Here is a 24,289-nt window from a genome sequence, read left to right as displayed (position 1 = left end):
TAAAAGAACAAGTCAATCATTCAGAATTACCTCATGAGATGAGATGTTTGTCAAATATGTGTATCCGTGTTTTATTTTTTATTTTACCTTTATTTAACCAGGCAAGTCAGTTAAGAACATATTCTTATTTTCAATGCCGGCCTGGGAACAGTGGGTTAACTGCCTGTTCAGGGGCAGAACGACAGATTTGTACCTTGTCAGCTTGGGGGTTTGAACTCGCAACCTTCCGGTTACTAGTCCAACGCTCTAACCACTAGGCTCCGCTGCCACCCCAATGTGTATGTTTACCATTTTAAAATAGGATTTCTTTACCTCTCAATACAGTACAGATACTAGAGATACAATAATATTAACATTTTAACCTGTTGTACCTGTTTGAAGGCTAATTGGGGTAGCCTAGTGTTTCTCTCTCCAGAGAGAGTCATATTAGTATACAGAAAGGTTTTGGTTGCTTTCATTTTGAGAGACTGCTTTTATATGTATAATGTAAAATGTAGAATGTAACGATCTATACCACAATAAGGGTTGGTTTTAATTGAAATTAAACACCAGAGGTCGTTGTTGTTAAAATAATCACTCCGCTACTCCTCTCTTCTCGCGATAGTTCCATTCCACTATCCGGCGACGGAGATACCCAGAAGAGATGGCGGCCAGAGGTAGTTTTCAATCAGCTTCAACGGGAGGTGGTGGCGGGGGAATGGGACCCGGACCCCCGGTACAAGGTGGAGGACCAGGCATGGGACCTGGTACTCCTGGAGGAAGGATGGGACCCTCATCGGGCGCACAGAACCACCTCTATCGTTCTCCGATGCCCGGGCCTGGATACCCGGTGAGCCACGACTTAACGGCTAACGTTACGTTTAGCTAGCTGCAAGCTAGAACAAAGCCTTTGTCAAAGCGGTAGCTAGCCTATGCTAACAGTATCTAGTTAGCGATGTGGGCCCTTACTCGTAAAGACCCCCTAATTTACTGAATTGTCGTTGTTGGTTGATTGTTTTTGTGGCTTTTTCCTGTGGCATGGTTATGCATAATTAGTTAGCTAACTACACTGTCGATGACCACCTGGTATGATGAGCTGTTCGGTCTGCAAGTCGTACAGTAGCTAGCTAGCTAGCCCATTTGCTCGTTGTTTGGCGCTTGTTTGCTTGCTAGCTACACAGATGACATTAAGCTTGTGAAGTTACGTTAGTTTGAATGAAAAGTGGATGGTGTGTGGATCTCTACCGCACCCGCTGTCTCGACCTCTGCTCTGTGTCGGCTATGAAAAGCGAACTGACATTTTACTCCCGAGGTGACCTGTTGCACCCTTGAATAACCACGGATTCATATTTCGTAGCTTAAAGTAACCGAAAGATCGCAGGTTCGAATCCCCGAGCTGCCTCGGTGACAAATGTCGATGTGCCCTTGAGCAAGACGCTTAATCCTAATTGCTCCTGTAAATCACTCTGGGTAAAAGCGTCTGCAAAATGACTTAAATGTAATGAAGGTCTAAACATCTTGGAAGAACGATCTGGTCTTAATAACCATGGACTCTTTCTTTTCAGTAGCGGTGTGTGGCCAAGCCAGTGAAACAGCCATATTACAACGATAATTGCAATGTTTGCTCATTTGTTCATACGCCACCGTGATATTACAATAAGGCAGTGACAACAAGTCACACAGCGGTGGCGGAATAAATTCAACTACACACAAGTTTGTTTCATCACAAAAACTGGAGAGCGACATCTGTCCTGTGAAGTCCACAAAGCAAATATTGCATGTTTGAGCAGGTCATGTAACTGTTACAAGTTAATGTTTGACAGTTTTACTAAACAACTACTGATTTAGAACCACTGAGTTTCCGCAAGTCAGCACAAAGACGACGAGAGTATCGCCTCCGCTGTTACAGCACCATTTCAACTTAAACATTCACATCAAATCAACAAGGCTATATATGCTTAGTTTAATACACTGAAAACAAATTTAAAGATACCAGAGACAATTTAGTCCAATTAATGTTACTAAATATCATGCGGCTGTCCATGGTACTGATTTCGGTCTGGGTGCCCAAGTAAAACAACATTTTTGGGGATTCACCCTACTTGTAGACTAGTTGAATGCTTTCCTCAACTCTTTCATGTTGGCCAAGCGGTCTACGGCTCCGTCAGCTTTTAGTTGTTTTCATAGGCTACCTAGCTAAAATGCTTGCTAGCCTAACTTCCTCACATGTGGGCAACAATGAACCAGCTAAGTTGGTTGAGTCCTTTCATCTTTCCCGTCCAAAGGCAAATCTATGCAGTTGGTTATATGTTCGTATCCCCTGTGGACTGGTTCATACATAAAACAGTCTCCATTCAGGCTGAAAATGCATCGATTTCCTCCTTAACCCAATTTCTAACGGTGACAAGATGGAAATGATGCGAAATTTCTTTATGAAACGATATTCTCCACCGTGCTAGAGGGGCTAAATGCTAGTCCCAGATGTTGCGTGTTGTAATGTCAGGAAGTAGCATTAGCCCACCATAGCATGGTGGAAAATGGTGCTTCATAAAGAAAGTAAGCATATTTCCCCACCTACTTGCCATTATATCGGGTTAATTAGGAAATCGACGCCTTTGCAGCCTGAAATGGAGGATGTTTTATCTACGAACAGGTCCACGGGGATACAAGTGTATAGCCGGCTGCATAGATTCTCTTTGGAGGGTAAGATCTTTTGATGACGCCGGAGGGAATGGCTGCCGTCTTATCGGCTCTTAACCAAACATGCTATTTTGTTTTGTCTTTTCGCGTTGTTCGTAACTTGTTTTGTACGTAATGTTGCTGCTACCATCTCTTATGACCAAAAAGAGCTTCTGGATATCAGAACTGGGATTTACTCACCTCAAACTGTCGCGAGAGATATACTACAGACACCAGACCAGGCCCAGATCCCTGTGATTAGCTGGAAAAGGAAACAGGTTTCGCGGAAAGAGATCAGGATGCCTTTTGAGGATCAGGTGACCAGTGGCTAATCTGCCCTTCCGTTCTGCTCGCTAATGTTCAATCGCTGGGAAATAAATGGGACGAACTGAAAGCATGTATATCTGACCAATGGGACATAAAAATAAAAACAATCGTATGTTTCACTGAGTCGTGGCTGAACGATGACATTGAGAACATACAGCTGTCAGGTTATACACTCTCACAATGATGAGACCGCCTATAGGGAGGAGGTCCAAGACCTGCCTGTGTGGTACAAGGACAACAACCTCTCCCTCAATGTTATCGAGACAAAGGAGATGATTGTGGACTACAGGAAAAAGGAGGACCGAGCACGCCCCCATTCTCATCGATGGGGCTGTAGTGGAGCAGGTTTTAGAGCTTCAAGTTCCTTGGCGTCCACAACAAACTATCGTGGTCCAAACAAACCAAGACCCCTCTGAAAATATGTTCCATGGGTCCTCAAGAGCCTCAAAATATTTTACAGCTGCACCGTCGAGAGCATCCTGACGGGTTGCATCACTGCCTGGTAATGGCAACTGCTCGGCCTCCGGCTGCGAGGCACTACAGAGGGTAGTGAGTACGACCGAGAACATCACCAGGGCCAATCTTCCTGCCATCCAGGACCTCTATACCAGGTAGTGTCAGGGGAAGGCCTAAAAATTGTCAAAGACTCCAGCCACCCTAGTCATAGACTGTTCTCCCAGCGGTACCGGAGTGCCAAGTCTAGGTCCAAGAGGCCTCTAAACAGCTTCTACCCCCCCCCATCATTGCCCCCTGTATATAGCCCCACTATTGTCATTTACTTCTTCTCTTTAATTATTTGTTATTCTTACCTCTTTCTTTTTTTAAAGGTATTTTCTCAGCAACAATGTTGATGAAGGGCTTATATATATATAAGTAAGCATTTCACCTGTTGTATTCGGCGAATGTAAGTTCTAGTTTTCTTCCCCATATATATATATATTTATTTATTTATTTATTAGTTAGGGAGTCCTTCCCCAAAGTCACAATGGAAATGTCTACACATTTTTAAACAATTCAAAAAAGGTAACCTTTGTGTACCTTTGGGGGAAAGGTCTGTTATATAGTTGGCAGCACAGTATGTCACAGCTTGCCACAGGGGGGAGGAAACATTAAAATGTACTATTTTCTCTGTGTACTATAATTATCGAAAGGTTGCAAGTTCGAATCCCTGAGCTGACAAGGTACAAATCTGTCGTTCTGCCCCTGAACAGGCAGTTAACCCACTGTTCCTAGGCCATCATTGAAAATAAGAATTTGTTCTTAACTGACTTGCCTGGTTAAATAAAGGTAAAATAAAAAATAAAATAAAAATTATAAACATTTTGTATTAGATATTTATTTGTTTATATATATATATATATATATATATATATATATATATATATATATATATATATACACACTGAGTACACCAAACATTAGGAACACCTTCCTAATATTGAGTTGCTCCCATCACTTATCCCCTCGGAACAACCTTAATTCATCATTTGATGAACTCAGGAAGGTGTTCCTAATGTTTGGTGTACTCAGTGTGTGTATATATATATATATATATATATATATATATATATAAATATCTAATACAAAATGTTTATAATTTTTATTTTTTATTTTACCTATTTTATTTTTGAGGTAATCCAATTATGTATACGCCACCATCTTATCTATTTCTTACTTTCTCTCATTGTTTGAGACGTGTGGCTGTGATACACTGAGTGAGACTCAGATATATCATTGATTGCTTTGCACCTGTCTCAATGAGAGAAGATGAGAAATGGACAAAATGGCAGGCGTGTACATCGTTGGATTACCTCATGGGGCAAAACGGTGACTTCCAAATCGAGTATTTTTAAGAAAGTATCGGCAAGAAAAGGTTGGTCGGAAAAAAATAATCTCCTGCTATGGCTATACAGCTGTTTGATATCAATGGTTATCACAGCTCATGATGCAAAACCGTTTGAAAAAGAATCTCCCGCTACGGCTATACAGCTGTTTGATATCAATGGTTATCACAGCTAATGATGCAAAACCGTTTGAAAAAGAATCTCCCGCTACGGCTATACAGCTGTTTGATATCAATGGTTATCACAGCTCATGATGCAAAACCGTTTGAAAAAGAATCTCCCGCTACGGCTATACAGCTGTTTGATATCAATGGTTATCACAGCTAATGATGCAAAACCGTTTGAAAAATAATCTCCCGCTACGGCTATACAGCTGTTTGATATCAATGGTTATCACAGCTAATGATGCAAAACCGTTTGAAAAATAATCTCCGCTACGGCTATACAGCTGTTTGATATCAATGGTTATCACAGCTCATGATGCAAAACCGTTTGAAAAATAATCTCCCGCTACGGCTATACAGCTGTTTGATATCAATGGTTATCACAGCTAATGATGCAAAACCGTTTGAAAAATAATCTCCCGCTACGGCTATACAGCTGTTTGATATCAATGGTTATCACAGCTAATGATGCAAAACCGTTTGAAAAATAATCTCCCGCTAATACAGCTGTTTGATATCAATGGTTATCACAGCTAATGATGCAAAACCGTTTGAAAAAGAATCTCCCGCTACGGCTATACAGCTGTTTGATATCAATGGTTATCACAGCTAATGATGCAAAACCGTTTGAAAAAGAATCTCCCGCTACGGCTATACAGCTGTTTGATATCAATGGTTATCACAGCTAATGATGCAAAACCGTTTGAAAAAGAATCTCCGCTACGGCTATACAGCTGTTTGATATCAATGGTTATCACAGCTAATGATGAAAACCGTTTGAAAAAGAATCTGCTATACAGCTGTTTGATATCAATGGTTATCACAGCTCATGATGCAAAACCGTTTGAAAAAGAATCTCCCGCTACGGCTATACAGCTGTTTGATATCAATGGTTATCACAGCTAATGATGCAAAACCGTTTGAAAAAGAATCTCCTGCTACGGCTATACAGCTGTTTGATATCAATGGTTATCACAGCTAATGATGCAAAACCGTTTGAAAAAGAATCTCCTGCTACGGCTATACAGCTGTTTGATATCAATGGTTATCACAGCTCATGATGCAAAACCGTTTGAAAAAGAATCTCCCGCTACGGCTATACAGCTGTTTGATATCAATGGTTATCACAGCTCATGATGCAAAACCGTTTGAAAAAGAATCTCCTGCTACGGCTATACAGCTGTTTGATATCAATGGTTATCACAGCTCATGATGCAAAACCGTTTGAAAAAGAATCTCCCGCTACGGCTATACAGCTGTTTGATATCAATGGTTATCACAGCTAATGATGCAAAACCGTTTGAAAAAGAATCTCCCGCTACGGCTATACAGCTGTTTGATATCAATGGTTATCACAGCTAATGATGCAAAACCGTTTGAAAAAGAATCTCCCGCTACGGCTATACAGCTGTTTGATATCAATGGTTATCACAGCTCATGATGCAAAACCGTTTGAAAAAGAATCTCCCGCTACGGCTATACAGCTGTTTGATATCAATGGTTATCACAGCTCATGATGCAAAACCGTTTGAAAAAGAATCTCCCGCTACGGCTATACAGCTGTTTGATATCAATGGTTATCACAGCTCATGATGCAAAACCGTTTGAAAAAGCTACGGCTATACAGCTGTTTGATATCAATGGTTATCACAGCTCATGATGCAAAACCGTTTGAAAAAGAATCTCCCGCTACGGCTATACAGCTGTTTGATATCAATGGTTATCACAGCTCATGATGCAAAACCGTTTGAAAAAGAATCTCCCGCTACGGCTATACAGCTGTTTGATATCAATGGTTATCACAGCTAATGATGCAAAACCGTTTGAAAAAGAATCTCCCGCTACGGCTATACAGCTGTTTGATATCAATGGTTATCACAGCTAATGATGCAAAACCGTTTGAAAAAGAATCTCCCGCTACGGCTATACAGCTGTTTGATATCAATGGTTATCACAGCTAATGATGGAAAACCGTTTGAAAAAGAATCTCCCGCTACGGCTATACAGCTGTTTGATATCAATGGTTATCACAGCTCATGATGCAAAACCGTTTGAAAAAGAATCTCCCGCTACGGCTATACAGCTGTTTGATATCAATGGTTATCACAGCTAATGATGGAAAACCGTTTGAAAAAGAATCTCCCGCTACGGCTATACAGCTGTTTGATATCAATGGTTATCACAGCTCATGATGCAAAACCGTTTGAAAAAGAATCTCCCGCTACGGCTATACAGCTGTTTGATATCAATGGTTATCACAGCTCATGATGCAAAACCGTTTGAAAAAGAATCTCCCGCTACGGCTATACAGCTGTTTGATATCAATGGTTATCACAGCTAATGATGCAAAACCGTTTGAAAAAGAATCTCCCGCTACGGCTATACAGCTGTTTGATATCAATGGTTATCACAGCTAATGATGGAAAACCGTTTGAAAAAGAATCTCCCGCTACGGCTATACAGCTGTTTGATATCAATGGTTATCACAGCTCATGATGCAAAACCGTTTGAAAAAGAATCTCCCGCTACGGCTATACAGCTGTTTGATATCAATGGTTATCACAGCTAATGATGCAAAACCGTTTGAAAAAGAATCTCCCGCTACGGCTATACAGCTGTTTGATATCAATGGTTATCACAGCTCATGATGCAAAACCGTTTGAAAAAGAATCTCCCGCTACGGCTATACAGCTGTTTGATATCAATGGTTATCACAGCTCATGATGCAAAACCGTTTGAAAAAGAATCTCCGCTAGCGGCTATACAGCTGTTTGATATCAATGGTTATCACAGCTAATGATGGAAAACCGTTTGAAAAAGAATCTCCCGCTACGGCTATACAGCTGTTTGATATCAATGGTTATCACAGCTAATGATGGAAAACCGTTTGAAAAAGAATCTCCCGCTACGGCTATACAGCTGTTTGATATCAATGGTTATCACAGCTCATGATGCAAAACCGTTTGAAAAATAATCTCCCGCTACGGCTATACAGCTGTTTGATATCAATGGTTTTATCACAGCTCATGATGCAAAACCGTTTGAAAAAGAATCTCCCGCTACGGCTATACAGCTGTTTGATATCAATGGTTATCACAGCTAATGATGGAAAACCGTTTGAAAAAGAATCTCCCGCTACGGCTATACAGCTGTTTGATATCAATGGTTATCACAGCTCATGATGCAAAACCGTTTGAAAAAGAATCTCCCGCTACGGCTATACAGCTGTTTGATATCAATGGTTATCACAGCTAATGATGCAAAACCGTTTGAAAAAGAATCTCCTGCTACGGCTATACAGCTGTTTGATATCAATGGTTATCACAGCTCATGATGCAAAACCGTTTGAAAAAGAATCTCCCCTACGGCTATACAGCTGTTTGATATCAATGGTTATCACAGCTAATGATGCAAAACCGTTTGAAAAGAATCTCCCGCTACGGCTATACAGCTGTTTGATATCAATGGTTATCACAGCTAATGATGCAAAACCGTTTGAAAAAGAATCTCCCGCTACGGCTATACAGCTGTTTGATATCAATGGTTATCACAGCTAATGATGCAAAACCGTTTGAAAAAGAATCTCCCGCTACGGCTATACAGCTGTTTGATATCAATGGTTATCACAGCTAATGATGCAAAACCGTTTGAAAAAGAATCTCCCGCTACGGCTATACAGCTGTTTGATATCAATGGTTATCACAGCTCATGATGCAAAACCGTTTGAAAAAGAATCTCCCGCTACGGCTATACAGCTGTTTGATATCAATGGTTATCACAGCTAATGATGCAAAACCGTTTGAAAAAGAATCTCCTGCTACGGCTATACAGCTGTTTGATATCAATGGTTATCACAGCTCATGATGCAAAACCGTTTGATGCCGTCAGCTACAGTTGCAGATGAGAGGGGGTCATTCTGGCAGAGCAAAAATGTGTTTGGTGCTTTAGTAACGTAAAAAAAAAAAACAGAAGTACTGCTAGTTAAACGTTTGGGGTGTGGGTGTCAGTATGTGGTCATTGAATTTGACACAATGTACACACACACACACACACACACACACACACACACACACATTTTGTTGTTGTTATCACAACAATTCAACTGGAAAAACATTTCTCAGTGAAAGGATGTTCTAATCTTCTCTCGTGGCCTTGACGACGTGGAACACAAACGCCAATCTCAATGATGGCAGCATCCTTCATAGTCACTCAGCCACACATTCTGTTAGCCTTAGAAGCACTCCCCAATTGTTCCTTCATAGTCACTCAGCCACACATTCTGTTAGCCTTAGAAGCGCTCCCCAATTGTTCTGTAGAAGACCAAGGTTGCACAGAGATGTGGTGACTTGAGTGAAAAATGATTTATAGAAATTTTAATGGTTTTTTTCCCGTTGCATTCTTCAGTCGCCTCGCACACAGTAATGGCCACGTTTACAAATGTGTGGGCAGTTTATTAGTGAAAAGATACATCCCACTTGGATTTGTCTTATGTTAACTCCAATCTCCTTCTACCTTGAACACAATGGGCAAGAGGTTTTCAAACAAAATGGCATTGGCAATAAAGAAATAATTAGAAGCCAGCTTTTCAGTGGCTAGCTCTCTTCCAGCTATCCTTTTCAGTGGCTAGCTCTCTTCCAGCTATCCTTTTCAGTGGCTAGCTCTCTTCCAGCTATCCTTTTCAGTGGCTAGCTCTCTTCCAGCTATCCTTTTCAGTGGCTAGCTCTCTTCCAGCTATCCTTTTCAGTGGCTAGCTCTCTTCCAGCTATCCTTTTCAGTGGCTAGCTCTCTTCCAGCTATCCTTTTCAGTGGCTAGCTCTCTTCCAGCTATCCTTTTCAGTGGCTAGCTCTCTTCCAGCTATCCTTTTCAGTGGCTAGCTCTCTTCCAGCTATCCTTTTCAGTGGCTAGCTCTCTTCCAGCTATCCTTTTCAGTGGCTAGCTCTCTTCCAGCTATCCTTTTCAGTGGCTAGCTCTCTTCCAGCTATCCTTTTTTTTAAATGTATTTTTATTTACAAACCTCTGCTTTAGAACTTGTTCTATCTACGTGACTCGTTTAAATCACTATGGTGACGAATGTGAGAATACGTTCTCTGCTGTGGATGAAAACTAAAGAATAAATAGAAGAGGCCAGATGGCAGCTTTTCAGCAGAGGCTGCAGGCAGGGCGCAGAGGCTGCAGGCAGGGCGCAGAGGCTGCAGGCAGGGCGCAGAGGCTGCAGGCAGGGCGCAGAGGCTGCAGGCAGGGCGCAGAGGCTGCAGGCAGGGCGCAGAGGCTGCAGGCAGGGTCATGAGATTCCAAACACACTGAAAACGGGGAGCGGACCACCTGGACTTGTCAAATAAGAAAGGCATTGTTCCATTTGAAAACGTTTTGTTACGTCATTGCATAATGAACACGACCCAGGTGTGGTGTGATCTGCAGACAGTGTGCGGCTGTAGCTTGCCTTACAGTAGAGAACAGGAGAGGGTAGAGTGCTTCAGTGTTGATGACAGCCGAACACAGCACTCCCCTTGAAGGCTGTCGGAGAGGGAGAGAGAGGGGTGTGTCTCTGGCTTTAGCCTCGCTGATCTGTTTTTATTCTTCAGCCTGCTACTGTCGCTACTACTTCTTCTAGAAGCACTCATGCATTCAGAAACACGAAGTCGCCTGTTTGAGTTCCTAGCACATGGATTGGTGAGTGATGTGGGGGGTGTTTTTATTGTGCACCTGCAAGTCGTGCCTGTTTCCGTAACCATTGCTTGGTATGATTTTTAAGGGTGAATTTGGTATAATATTTACAGGTTATAAATTAATATATATATATATATATATATATTAGGAAGTATGTGCATTGTATGGGGTACAACATGCATTTGATTTATTTTTCAAAACTTTGATGCAAATTGCACATTTTTAGGATGGTGAGTGGCCTTTATTCAATACAAGGTTGTTTTTAATTCAATCTGTTGTGTTGGCCGACGTTTATGTTGTCCTTCAATGATGGTTTAGTTGACTTCCGATCTGTAACAAAGCACTCCTGCCTGTATTTCAACACATTATCCACTTGTTGCTGCTTACCAATGTCCTCTATTTATTAGAGTCTTATAGTTATTCATAAATAACGGCAAATTTTTTTTTTAAATCTCATTTTCATGCCTTTGAACCATCCTCTATCCAGAGAATCAGTAGAGTCCTGACCTTGGTGACAGGGGTGGCAGGTAGCCTAGTGGTTAGAGAGGAGGGGTGGCAGGTAGCCTAGTGGTTAGAGTGGAGGGGTGGCAGGTAACCTAGTGGTTAGAGTGGAGGGGTGGCAGGTAGCCTAGTGGTTAGAGAGGAGGGGTGGCAGGTAGCCTAGTGGTTAGAGAGGAGGGGTGGCAGGTAGCCTAGTGGTTAGAGAGGAGGGGTGGCAGGTAGCCTAGTGGTCGGCGAGGCAGGTAGCCTAGTGGTTAGAGTGGGGGGTGGCAGGTAGCCTAGTGGTTAGAGAGGAGGGGTGGCAGGTAGCCTAGTGGTTAGAGTGGAGGGGTGGCAGGTAGCCTAGTGGTTAGAGTGGAGGGGTGGCAGGTAGCCTAGTGGTTAGAGTGGAGGGGTGGCAGGTAGCCTAGTGGTTAGAGTGGAGGGGTGGCAGGTAGCCTAGTGGTTAGAGAGGAGGGGTGGCAGGTAGCCTAGTGGTTAGAGAGGAGGGGTGGCAGGTAACCTAGTGGTCAGAGGAGGCAGGTAGCCTAGTGGTTAGAGTGGAGGGGTGGCAGGTAACCTAGTGGTCAGAGGAGGCAGGTAGCCTAGTGGTTAGAGTGGAGGGGTGGCAGGTAACCTAGTGGTCAGGGGTGGCAGGTAGCCTAGCGATCGGAGAGGCATGCAGCCTAGTGGATCGGGAGGCATGCAGCCTAGTGGTCGGAGTGGCATGTAGCCTAGTGGTTAGAGGCATGGCAGGGGTCGGAGAGGCATGCAGCCTAGCGGTCGGAGAGGCATGCAGCCTAGCGGTCGGAGAGGCATGCAGCCTAGCGGTCGGAGAGGCATGCAGCCTAGCGGTCGGAGGAGGCATGCAGCCTAGCGGTCGGAGTGGAGGGGTGGCAGGTAACCTAGTGGTTGGGGTGGCAGGTAACCTAGTGGTTAGAGTGGAGGGGTGGCAGGTAACCTAGCGGTCGGGGTGGCAGGTAGCCTAGCGGTCAGAGAGGCAGGTAGCCTAGCGGTCAGAGAGGCAGGTAGCCTAGCGGTCGGCGAGGCAGGTAGCCTAGCGGTCGGCGAGGCAGGTAGAGTGGTCGGGGTGGCAGGTAACCTAGTGGTTAGGTGGAGGGTGGCAGGTAGCCTAGTGGTCGGGTGGCAGGTAACCTAGTGGTTAGGTGGAGGGGTGGCAGGTAGCCTAGTGGTCGGGGTGGCAGGTAGCCTAGTGGTTAGAGTGGAGGGGTGGCAGGTAGCCTAGTGGTTAGAGTGGAGGGGTGGCAGGTAGCCTAGTGGTTAGAGTGGAGGGGTGGCAGGTAGCCTAGTGGTCAGAGTGGCAGGTAGCCTAGCGGTCAGAGAGGCAGGTAGCCTAGCGGTCAGAGAGGCAGGTAGCCTAGCGGTCGGAGAGGCAGGTCAGAGACTAGCGGTCAGAGAGGCAGGTAGCCTAGCGGTCCTAGCGGTGGAGAGGCAGGTAGCCTAGCGGTCGGCGAGGCAGGTAGCCTAGCGGTCAGAGAGGCAGGTAGCCTAGCGGTCGGCGAGGCAGGTAGCCTAGCGGTCGGCGAGGCAGGTAGCCTAGCGGTCAGAGAGGAGGGGTGGCAGGTAGCCTAGCGGTTAGAGAGGCAGGTAGCCTAGTGGTTAGAGTGGAGGGGTGGCAGGTAGCCTAGCGGTCAGAGAGGCAGGTAGCCTAGCGGTCAGAGAGGCAGGTAGCCTAGCGGTCAGAGAGGCAGGTAGCCTAGCGGTCAGAGACTAGCGGTCAGAGAGGCAGGTAGCCTAGCGGTCAGAGGCAGGTAGCCTAGCGGTCAGAGAGGCAGGTAGCCTAGCGGTCAGAGACTAGCGGTCAGAGAGGCAGGTAGCCTAGCGGTCAGAGTGGAGGGGTGGCAGGTAGCCTAGCGGTCAGAGTGGAGGGGTGGCAGGTAACCTAGCGGTTAGAGTGGAGGGGTGGCAGGTAGCCTAGTGGTTAGAGTGGAGGGGTGGCAGGTAACCTAGTGGTCGGGGTGGCAGGTAACCTAGTGGTTAGAGTGGAGGGTGGCAGGTAACCTAGTGGTCGGGGAGGCAGGTAGCCTAGTGGTTAGAGAGGCAGGTAGCCTAGTGGTTAGAGTGGAGGGGTGGCAGGTAGCCTAGCGGTCAGAGAGGCAGGTAGCCTAGCGGTCAGAGAGGCAGGTAGCCTAGCGGTCAGAGAGGCAGGTAGCCTAGCGGTCAGAGACTAGCGGTCAGAGAGGCAGGTAGCCTAGCGGTCAGAGTGGAGGGGTGGCAGGTAACCTAGCGGTAGAGTGGGGTGGCAGGTAGCCTAGCGGTCGGTGGAGGGGTGGCAGGTAGCCTAGCGGTGGAGGGTGAGGCAGGTAGCCTAGCGGTGGCAGGTAGCCTAGCGGTCGGCGAGGCAGGTAGCCTAGGCGGTCGGAGAGGCAGGTAGCCTAGCGGTCAGAGAGGAGGGGTGGCAGGTAGCCTAGCGGTTAGAGAGGCAGGTAGACTAGCGGTCAGAGAGGAGGGGTGGCAGGTAGCCTAGCGGTCAGAGAGGCAGGTAGCCTAGCGGTCAGAGAGGCAGGTAGCCTAGCGGTCAGAGAGGCAGGTAGCCTAGCGGTCAGAGACTAGCGGTCAGAGAGGCAGGTAGCCTAGCGGTCAGAGAGGCAGGTAGCCTAGCGGTCAGAGAGGCAGGTAGCCTAGCGGTCAGAGACTAGCGGTCAGAGAGGCAGGTAGCCTAGCGGTCAGAGTGGAGGGGTGGCAGGTAGCCTAGCGGTCAGAGTGGAGGGGTGGCAGGTAACCTAGCGGTTAGAGTGGAGGGGTGGCAGGTAACCTAGCGGCGGTGGGGTGGCAGGTAGCCTAGCGGTTAGAGTGGAGGGGTGGCAGGTAGCCTAGCGGTTAGAGTGGAGGGTGGCAGGCAGCCTAGCGGTTAGAGTGGAGGGGTGGCAGGTAGCCTAGTGGTCGGAGAGGCAGGTAACTTAGTGGTTAGAGTGGAGGGTGGCAGGTAACCTAGTGGTCGGCGAGGCAGGTAGCCTAGTGGTTAGAGTGGAGGGTGGCAGGTAGCCTAGTGGTTAGTGGAGGGGTGGCAGGTAACCTAGTGGTCGGGGTGGCAGTTAACCTAGTGGTTAGAGTGGAGGGGTGGCAGGTAACCTAGTGGTCGGCGAGGCAGGTAGCCTAGTGCTCAGAGAGGCAGGTAGCCTAGCGGTCGGAGAGGCAGGTAGCCTAGCGGTCGGAGAGGCAGGTAGCCTAGCGGTCGGAGAGGCAGGCAGCCTAGCGGTCGGGGTGGCAGGTAGCCTAGCGGTCGGGTGGCAGGTAGCCTAGCGGTCGGAGGGGTGGCAGGCAACCTAGCGGTCGGGGGTGGCAGGCAGCCTAGCGGTCGGAGAGGCAGGTAGCCTAGCGGTCGGAGAGGCAGGTAGCCTAGCGGTCGGAGAGGCAGGTAGCCTAGCGGTCGGAGAGGCAGGTAGCCTAGTGGTTAGAGTGGAGGGGTGGCAGGTAACCTAGTGGTTAGAGTGGAGGGGTGGCAGGTAGCCTAGCGGTCAGAGAGGCAGGTAGCCTAGCGGTCAGAGAGGCAGGTAGCCTAGCGGTCAGAGAGGCAGGTAGCCTAGCGGTCGGAGAGGCAGGTAGCCTAGCGGTCGGAGAGGCAGGTAGCCTAGCGGTCAGAGAGGCAGGTAGCCTAGCGGTCAGAGAGGCAGGTAGCCTAGCGGTCAGAGAGGCAGGTAGCCTAGCGGTCAGAGAGGCAGGTAGCCTAGCGGTTAGAGTGGAGGGGTGGCAGGTAACCTAGCGGTCGGGGTGGCAGGTAGCCTAGCGGTCGGGGTGGCAGGTAGCCTAGCGGTCGGAGAGGCAGGTAGCCTAGCGGTCGGAGAGGCAGGTAGCCTAGTGGTTAGAGTGGAGGGGTGGCAGGTAACCTAGTGGTCGGGGTGGCAGGTAGCCTAGCGGTTAGAGTGGAGGGGTGGCAGGTAGCCTAGCGGTCAGAGAGGAGGGGTGGCAGGTAACCTAGCGGCCAGAGAGGCAGGTAGCCTAGCGGCCAGAGAGGCAGGTGGCCTAGCGGCCAGAGAGGCAGGTGGCCTAGCGGCCAGAGAGGCAGGCGCGGCCTAGCGGTCAGAGAGGCAGGCGCGGCCTAGCGGTCAGAGAGGCAGGCGCGGCCTAGCGGTCAGAGAGGCAGGCGCGGCCTAGCGGTCAGAGAGGCAGGCGCGGCCTAGCGGTCAGAGAGGTTCCCACAATAAAAAAACAGAGAGGCACCACAGTAAGTTGAGACTCCGACTGAGTTCCTTAAACAGTATGGATCCAAGGGCCGCCAGTTGTCCATCCCTGCGATAGATGATGCTTGGCTCAAACATAAAATGATTTGTCAGGGGCTGGTCCATTGTTAGTAGTAATTCCTTCCACTACCGTCCTCACCTAGCCACATCCTTGACCCTGACTGCGGGACAGAACAGAACACATCCTTGACCCTGACTGCGGGACAGAACAGAACACATCCTTGACCCTGACTGCGGGACAGAACAGAACACATCCTTGACCCTGACTGCGGGACAGAACAGAACACATCCTTGACCCTGACTGCGGGACAGAACAGAACACATCCTTGACCCTGACTGCGGGACAGAACAGAACACATCCTTGACCCTGACTGCGGGACAGAACAGAACACATCCTTGACCCTGACTGCGGGACAGAACACATTCGTTCTAGAACACATCCTTGACCCTGACTGCGTGACAGAACAGAACACATCCTTGACCCTGACTGCGGGACAGAACACATCCGTTCTAGAACACATCCGTTCTAGAACACATTCGGTACGCCACGTCAGGAGAATACAACCGTGCTCTGTTTTGTGTAAGACAGCAATAACACCTGCAAGGAGAAATATAATATACCTGTAGATGATGGAAAATAAGCCATTTTGTTTCTCACATCTCAACCATCTACAGCACCTTCGTCTTCTGTCCCACAATAAAAAAAACAAACATTTTCTTTACTTCTTTTTCTTTGCCTCTTGTCCTACATTTCGTCTCTTTAATCCTATTTTCTCCTACCATCAAACGCCATCCATCTTTTCCTCGCCTCTCTTCCAGACTCTCTCCCCTCCCCTGTCTCTTTTTGCCTCTCTTCCAGACTCTCTCCCCTCCCCTGTCTCTTTTCGCCTCTCTTCCAGACTCTCTCCCCCCCCTGTCTCTTTTTGCCCTCTTCCAGACTCTCTCCCCCTGTCTCTTTTCGCCTCTTCCAGACTCTCTCCCCCTGTCTCTTTTGTTCTTCCAGACTCTCTCCCTCCCCTGTCTCTTTTTGCCTCTCTTCCAGACTCTCTCCCCCCCCTGTCTCTTTTCGCCTCTCTTCCAGACTCTCTCCCCTCCCCTGTCTCTTTTCGCCTCTCTTCCAGACTCTCTCCCCCCCCCTGTCTCTTTTCGCCTCTCTTCCAGACTCTCTCCCCCCCCCTGTCTCTTTTTGCCTCTCTTCCAGACTCTCTCCCCTCCCCTGTCTCTTTTCGCCTCTCTTCCAGACTCTCTCCCCCTGTCTCTTTTTGCCTCTCTTCCAGACTCTCTCCCCTCCCCTGTCTCTTTTCACCTCTCTTCCAGACTCTCTCCCTCCCCTGTCCTTTTAGCCTCTCTTCGACTCTCTCCATCCCCTGTCTCTTTTGCCTCTCTTCCAGACTCTCTCCCTCCCCTGTCTCTTTTCGCCTCTCTTCCAGACTCTCTCCCCTCCCCTGTCTCTTTTCGCCTCTCTTCCAGACTCTCTCCCTCCCCTGTCTCTCTTTTGCCTCTCTTCCAGACTCTCTCCCCTCCCCTGTCTCTTTTTGCCTCTCTTCCAGACTCTCTCCCCCCCTGTCTCTTTTTGCCTCTCTTCCAGACTCTCTCCCCTCCCCTGTCTCTTTTCGCCTCTCTTCCAGACTCTCTCCCCTCCCCTGTCTCTTTTCGCCTCTCTTCCAGACTCTCTCCCCTCCCCTGTCTCTTTTCGCCTCTCTTCCAGACTCCCCCTCCCCTGTCTCTTTTCGCCTCTCTTCCAGACTCTCTCCCTCCCCTGTCTCTCGTCTTCCAGACTCCCCCTCCCCTGTCTCTTTTGCCTCTCTTCCAGACTCTCTCCCCTCCCCTGTCTCTTTTGCCTCTCTTCCAGACTCTCTCCCCCTGTCTCTTTTTGCCTCTCTTCCAGACTCTCTCCCCCTGTCTCTTTTGCCTCTCTTCCAGACTCTCTCTCCCCCTGTCTCTTTTTGCCTCTCTTCCAGACTCTCTCCCCCTGTCTCTTTTTGCCTCTCTTCCAGACTCTCTCCCCCTGTCTCTTTTCGCCTCTCTTCCAGACTCTCTCCCCCCCTGTCTCTTTTTGCCTCTCTTCCAGACTCTCTCCCCCCTGTCTCTTTTCGCCTCTCTTCCAGACTCTCCCCCCCCTGTCTCTTTTTGCCTCTCTTCCAGACTCTCTCCCCTCCCCTGTCTCTTTTTGCCTCTCTTCCAGACTCTCTCCCCTCCCCTGTCTCTTTTTGCCTCTCTTCCAGACTCTCTCCCCTCCCCTGTCTCTTTTTGCCTCTCTTCCAGACTCTCTCCCCTCCCCTGTCTCTTTTTGCCTCTCTTCCAGACTCTCTCCCCTCCCCTGTCTCTTTTCGCCTCTCTTCCAGACTCTCTCCCCTTCCCTGTCTCTTTTTGCTTCTTTTCCAGACTCTCTCCCTCCCCTGTCTCTTTTTGCCTCTCTTCCAGACTCTCTCCCCCTGTCTCTTTTTGCCTCTCTTCCAGACTCTCTCCCCCCTGTCTCTTTTTGCTTCTTTTCCAGACTCTCTCCCCTCCCCTGTCTCTTTTTGCCTCTCTTCCAGACTCTCTCCCCTCCCCTGTCTCTTTTGCCTCTTTTCCAGACTCTTTCCCCTCCCCTGTCTCTTTTGCTTCTTTTCCAGACTCTCTCACCTCCCCTGTCTCTTTTTGCCTCTCTTCCAGACTCTCTCCCTCCCCTGTCTCTTTCGCTTCTCTTCCAGACTCTCTCCCCCCCTGTCTCTTTTCGCCTCTCTTCCAGACTCTCTCCCCTCCCCTGTCTCTTTTCGCCTCTCTTCCAGACTCTCTCCCTCCCCTGTCTCTTTTTGCCTCTCTTCCAGACTCTCTCCCCCCTGTCTCTTTTTGCCTCTCTTCCAGACTCTCTCCCCCTGTCTCTTTTGCCTCTCTTCCAGACTCTTCCCCCCTGTCTCTTTTCGCCTCTCTTCCAGACTCTCTCCCCCCTGTCTCTTTTTGCCTCTCTTCCAGACTCTCTCCCCCTGTCTCTTTTCGCCTCTCTTCCAGACTCTCTCCCCCTGTCTCTTTTTTGCCTCTCTTCCAGATTCTCTCCCCCTGTCTCTTTTCGCCTCTCTTCCAGACTCTCCCTCCCCTGTCTCTTTTCGCCTCTCTTCCAGACTCTCTCCCCTCCCCTGTCTCTTTTCGCCTCTCTTCCAGACTCTCTCCCCTCCCCTGTCTCTTTTCGCCTCTCTTCCAGACTCTCTCCCCTCCCCTGTCTCTTTTCGCCTCTCTTCCAGACTCTCTCCCCTCCCCTGTCTCTTTTCGCCTCTCTTCGACTCTCTCACCTCCCCTGTCTCTTTTGCCTCTCTTCCAGACTCTCTCCCCTCCCCTGTCTCTTTTCGCCTCTCTTCCAGACTCTCTCCCCTCCCCTGTCTCTTTTCGCCTCTCTTCCAGACTCTCTCCCCTCCCCTGTCTCTTTTCGCCTCTCTTCCAGACTCTCTCACCTCCCCTGTCTCTTTTCGCCTCTCTTCCAGACTCTCTCACCTCCCCTGTCTCTTTTGCCTCTCTTCCAGACTCTCTCCCCTCCCCTGTCTCTTTTCGCCTCTCTTCCAGACTCTCCCCCCCCTGTCTCTTTTCGCCTCTCTTCCAGACTCTCTCCCCTCCCCTGTCTCTTTTCGCCTCTCTTCCAGACTCTCTCCCCTCCCCTGTCTCTTTTCGCCTCTCTTCGACTCTCTCCATCCCCTGTCTCTTTTCGCCTCTCTTCCAGACTCTCTCCCTCCCCTGTCTCTTTTCGCCTCTCTTCCAGACTCTCTCCCCTCCCCTGTCTCTTTTTGCCTCTCTTCCAGACTCTCTCCCTCCCCTGTCTCTTTTCGCCTCTCTTCCAGACTCTCTCCCCTCCCCTGTCTCTTTTTGCCTCTCTCCCAGACTCTCTCCCTCCCCTGTCTCTTTTCGCCTCTCTTCCAGACTCTCTCCCCTCCCTGTCTCTTTTCGCCTCTCTTCCAGACTCTCTCCCCTCCCCTGTCTCTTTTCGCCTCTCTTCCAGACTCTCTCCCTCCCCTGTCTCTTTTCGCCTCTCTTCCAGACTCCCCCTCCCCCTGTCTCTTTTCGCCTCTCTTCCAGACTCTCTCCCCCCCTGTCTCCAGCCTCTCTTCCAGACTCCCCCCTGTCTCTTTTTGCCTCTCTTCCAGACTCTCTCCCCTCCCCTGTCTCTTTTGCCTCTCTTCCAGACTCTCTCCCCCCTGTCTCTTTTGCCTCTCTTCCAGACTCTCTCCCCCCTGTCTCTTTTTGCCTCTCTTCCAGACTCTCTTCCCCCTGTCTCTTTTCGCCTCTCTTCCAGACTCTCCCCCCTGTCTCTTTTTGCCTCTCTTCCAGACTCTCTCCCCCTGTCTTTTCGCCTCTCTCCAGACTCTCTCCCCCCTGTCCTTTTTGCCCTCTTCCAGACTCTCTCCCCCCTGTCTCTTTTCGCCTCTCTTCCAGACTCTCTCCCCCCTGTCTCTTTTTGCCTCTCTTCCAGACTCTCTCCCCTCCCCTGTCTCTTTTGCCTCTCTTCCAGACTCTCTCCCTCCCCTGTCTCTTTTTGCTTCTTTTCCAGACTCTCCCCTCCCTGTCTCTTTTTCTCTCTTCGAGACTCTCCCTCCCCTGTCTCTTTTGCCTCTCTTCCAGACTCTCCCCTCCCCTGTCTCTTTTTGCCTCTCTTCCAGACTCTCCCCTCCCCTGTCTCTTTTGCTTCTTTTCCAGACTCTCCCCTCCCCTGTCTCTTTTGCCCTCTTCCAGACTCTCTCCCCCCTGTCTCTTTTCGCCTCTCTTCCAGACTCTCTCCCCTCCCCTGTCTCTTTTGCTTCTCTTCCAGACTCTCTCCCTCCCCTGTCTCTTTTGCCTCTCTTCCAGACTCTCTCCCTCCCCTGTCTCTTTTTGCCTCTTTTCAGACTCTTTCCCCTCCCCTGTCTCTTTTTGCTTCTTTTCCAGACTCTCTCACCTCCCCTGTCTCTTTTGCCTCTCTTCCAGACTCTCTCCCTCCCCTGTCTCTTTCCGCCTCTCTTCCAGACTCTCTCCCCTCCCCTGTCTCTTTTCGCCTCTCTTCCAGACTCTCTCCCCTCCCCTGTCTCTTTTCGCCTCTCTTCCAGACTCTCTCCCCTCCCCTGTCTCTTTTGCCTCTCTTCCAGACTCTCTCCCCCTGTCTCTTTTGCCTCTCTTCCAGACTCTCTCCCCCCCTGTCTCTTTTTGCCTCTCTTCCAGACTCTCTTCCCCCTGTCTCTTTTCGCCCTCTTCCAGACTCTCTCCCCCCTGTCTCTTTTGCCTCTCTTCCAGACTCTCTCCCCCCTGTCTCTTTTCGCCTCTCTTCCAGACTCTCTCCCCCTGTCTCTTTTTGCCTCTCTTCCAGATTCTCTCCCCCTGTCTCTTTTCGCCTCTCTTCCAGACTCTCTCCCCCCTGTCTCTTTTTGCCTCTCTTCCAGACTCTCTCCCTCCCTGTCTCTTTTTGCCACTCTTCCAGACTCTTTCCCTCCCCTGTCTCTTTTCGCCTCTCTTCCAGACTCTCTCCCTCCCCTGTCTCTTTTCGCCTCTCTTCCAGACTCTCTCCCTCCCCTGTCTCTTTTCGCCTCTCTTCCAGACTCTCTCCCCTCCCCTGTCTCTTTTCGCCTCTCTTCCAGACTCTCTCACCTCCCCTGTCTCTTTTGCCTCTCTTCCAGACTCTCTCCCCTCCCCTGTCTCTTTTCGCCTCTCTTCCAGACTCTCTCCCCTCCCCTGTCTCTTTTCGCCTCTCTTCCAGACTCTCTCCCTCCCCTGTCTCTTTTCGCCTCTCTTCCAGACTCTCTCCCCTCCCCTGTCTCTTTTCGCCTCTCTTCCAGACTCTCTCCCCTCCCCTGTCTCTTTTCGCCTCTCTTCCAGACTCTCTCCCCCCCTGTCTCTTTTCGCCTCTCTTCCAGACTCTCTCCCCTCCCCTGTCTCTTTTCGCCTCTCTTCGACTCTCTCACCTCCCCTGTCTCTTTTTGCCTCTCTTCCAGACTCTCTCCCCTCCCCTGTCTCTTTTCGCCTCTCTTCCAGACTCTCTCACCTCCCCTGTCTCTTTTTGCCTCTCTTACAGACTCTCTCCCCTCCCCTGTCTCTTTTCGCCTCTCTTCCAGACTCTCTCCCCCCCTGTCTCTTTTTGCCTCTCTTCCAGACTCTCTCCCCTCCCCTGTCTCTTTTCGCCTCTCTTCCAGACTCTCTCCCCTCCCCTGTCTCTTTTCGCCTCTCTTCCAGACTCTAACCCCTCCCCTGTCTCTTTTCGCCTCTCCCTCCAGAGACCAGGTGGGATGCCCCCATCCAGCCGTATGACCCCCCAGGGCCCGCCCATGGGGCCTCCAGGCTACGGCTCCAGCCCTGTGTCCCGACCAGGGATGCCCAGTGTCATGGACCCCTCCCGTAAAAGGCCGGCCCCCCAGCAGATCCAGCAGGTCCAACAGCAGCGCAACCAACAGTAAAATCTGACTAAGTATTATTTTAGGCTTGACTGTATTCATTTCAACAACAGGTTTTCACATTGTTACCAGGGTATAAGGGAGGGACGTTAAACATGTATTACTAGATTACTGCGATTATTTGTCCTCATTAAGAGTTGACCGTGTCTTTTGTAGGGGGAAATAAAGGTGTATACATAATGCATATCGGCCTTTTTTTCATTTCTTATCAACTCACGCTATTGTTATCTTCTGTTGCAGTACCAAGAAGAAGAAGATGGCGGATAAGATTTTACCTCAGAGGATCCGGGAGCTGGTGCCAGAGTCTCAGGCCTACATGGACCTGCTGGCGTTTGAGAGGAAGCTGGACCAGACCATCATGAGGAAACGTCTGGACATCCAGGAGGCACTCAAGAGACCCATCAAGGTAAACCGATGGGGTTATTTCCTCACTAGGGGCCTGTATTCATAAAGCACTTCAAAAGTAACAGTGCTGATCTAGGATCATTGTTTCCTTTTAGATCCTAAAGAATAACATAATATGAACAGGGTTTAGATCCACGATCAGTTACTTTGTCTTGCTGACATTGAGGAACAGGTTGTCCTGGCACCACACTGCCAGGTCTCTGACCGCCTCCCTATAGGCCGTCTCATCGTCGTCTGTGATCAGGCCTACCACAGTTGTCGTTGGAAAACTTAATGAGTCGTGCTTGGACGCACAGTTGTGGGTGAGCAGGGAGTACAGGAGGGAACTGAGCAAGCACCCCTAAGGGGCCCCTCGTGTTGAAGGTCAGCGTGGCGGATGTGTTGTTACCTACCCTCACCACCTGGGGGCAGCCCGTCAGGAAGTCCACGATCCAGTTGCAGAGGGAGGTGTCTAGTCCCAGGGTCCTTAGTTTAGTGATGAGCTTCACAGGGCACTATGCTGTTGAACGCTGAGCTGTAGTTGATGAACAGCATTCTCACATAGGTGTCCCTCTTGTCCAGGTAGGAAAGAGCAGTGTGGAGTACAATAGAGATTGCATCATTTGTGGATCTGTTGGGGCGGTATGTGAATTGGAGTGGATCCAGGGTTTCTGGGATGATGGTGTTGATGTGAGCCATTACCAGCCTTTCAAAGCATTTCATGGCTACAGATGTGAGTGCTACGGTGCAATAGTCATTTACACAGGCTACCTTGCCGTTCTTGGGCACAGGCACTATGGTGGACTACTTGAAACATGTCGGTATTACAGACTGGGTCAAGAAGATGTTGAAAATGTCAGTGTAGACACTTGTCAGCTGGTTAGCACTTGCTCTGATAATCCGTCTGCCCTGCGGCCTTGTGAATGTTAACCTGTTCAAACGTCTTACGGAGAGCGTGATCACACATCCGTCTGGAACAGCAGCTGCTCTCATGCATGTTTTGGTGTTGCTTGCTCACGGCTGGGTTTCCCTTTGTAATCTGTGATAATTCTCATATAAACTAACAGGAATATATGCAAATTCATTAATACCATTTAAATGTAGATGTTTTTTGCATTGGATATATTTACCATATATGGAGACAGAAATATAAACCTTTTACGTTATCATAAGTAGACATAATTGCAAATGTTTAAATCCTTCCTATAGAAATACATTTTGTTAAGAATTTAACTTTAATGAAATGAGTTGACTCTGCACAAACAACAAAAGGGAATATTGAATGATCCCCACTTATCCATCGCATCTCCCAAAAAAAACATTTTCAACATTCATCTGTAAAATGATAGTCTAGAAACTAAATGTCTTCTCCCTGGACCACCTCTTGAACATCAGGCCTCACTGTCACTTTCCAACCTTGGATGGCTCGTTGTCAGTCTCAAAAAGCCCCATTTGCCTGGATTACCACTAATTGTTCAACCCTTGTATTGGTCAGCATGCGTTGGTGTGTGTGTGTTCCCAAACAAGGACCAGTTGCACTCTGATGTTGGTGGGATTTGGAGGATGATGGACGCAACAGGGGAAAGAGCAAAGTCCCTTCCACCAGGTGGCTGAGGAGATATGCATTGTTGGCAAGATTGCATCTCCAGCCGAAAGCCCTTGCTTGGAAGTGTACTTCGCCAGACTGCCATATTGCATCTCCATCCCAAAGCCCTTGCTTGGAAGTGTACTTCGCTAGACCGCCATATTGCATCTCCAGCCGAAAGCCCTTGCTTGGAAGTGTACTTCGCCAGACTGCCATATTGCATCTCCATCCCAAAGCCCTTGCTTGGAAGTGTACTTCGCCAGACTGCCATATTGCATCTCTATCCCAAAGCCCTTGCTTGGAAGTGTTGCTTGCATCTCCAAGTGTACTTCGCCAGACTGCCATATTGCATCTCCATCCCAAAGCCCTTGCTTGGAAGTGTACTTCGCCAGACTGCCATATTGCATCTCCATCCCAAAGCCCTTGCTTGGAAGTGTACTTCGCCAGACTGCCATATTGCATCTCCATCCCAAAGCCCTTGCTTGAAGTGTACTTCGCCAGACTGCCATATTGCATCTCCATCCCAAAGCCCTTGCTTGGAAGTGTACTTCGCCAGACTGCCATATTGCATCTCCATCCCAAAGCCCTTGCTTG

The 24,289-nt window shown here is 49.1% G+C and overlaps 1 protein-coding gene across 6 annotated transcripts in view; it reads left to right on the top strand.

The window, feature by feature from the left end:
- The first annotated feature begins 599 nt into the window (after positions 1-599).
- The window catches only part of LOC118378666 (SWI/SNF-related matrix-associated actin-dependent regulator of chromatin subfamily D member 1), a 50,814-nt gene continuing 27,124 nt past the window's right edge, over positions 600-24,289 (top strand). For 5 of the 6 annotated variants that reach the window (XM_052526371.1, XM_052526375.1, XM_052526374.1 and 2 more), the window contains exons 1-3: positions 600-829; positions 21,550-21,725; positions 21,967-22,132. In XM_052526371.1, coding sequence (XP_052382331.1) covers positions 644-829; positions 21,550-21,725; positions 21,967-22,132 — 528 coding nt within the window. In that variant the 5' untranslated portion in view covers positions 600-643. The remainder of the gene's footprint in view (positions 830-21,549; positions 21,726-21,966; positions 22,133-24,289) is intronic. The other variant, XM_052526376.1, reaches the window with a different exon arrangement.

Source organism: Oncorhynchus keta, chromosome 10, assembly GCF_023373465.1.
Source record: "Oncorhynchus keta strain PuntledgeMale-10-30-2019 chromosome 10, Oket_V2, whole genome shotgun sequence".
NCBI classification, from domain to species: domain Eukaryota; kingdom Metazoa; phylum Chordata; class Actinopteri; order Salmoniformes; family Salmonidae; genus Oncorhynchus; species Oncorhynchus keta.
The sequence above is the reverse complement of the archived record's forward strand: the minus strand, read 5'-3'. Positions and strand labels throughout refer to the sequence as shown.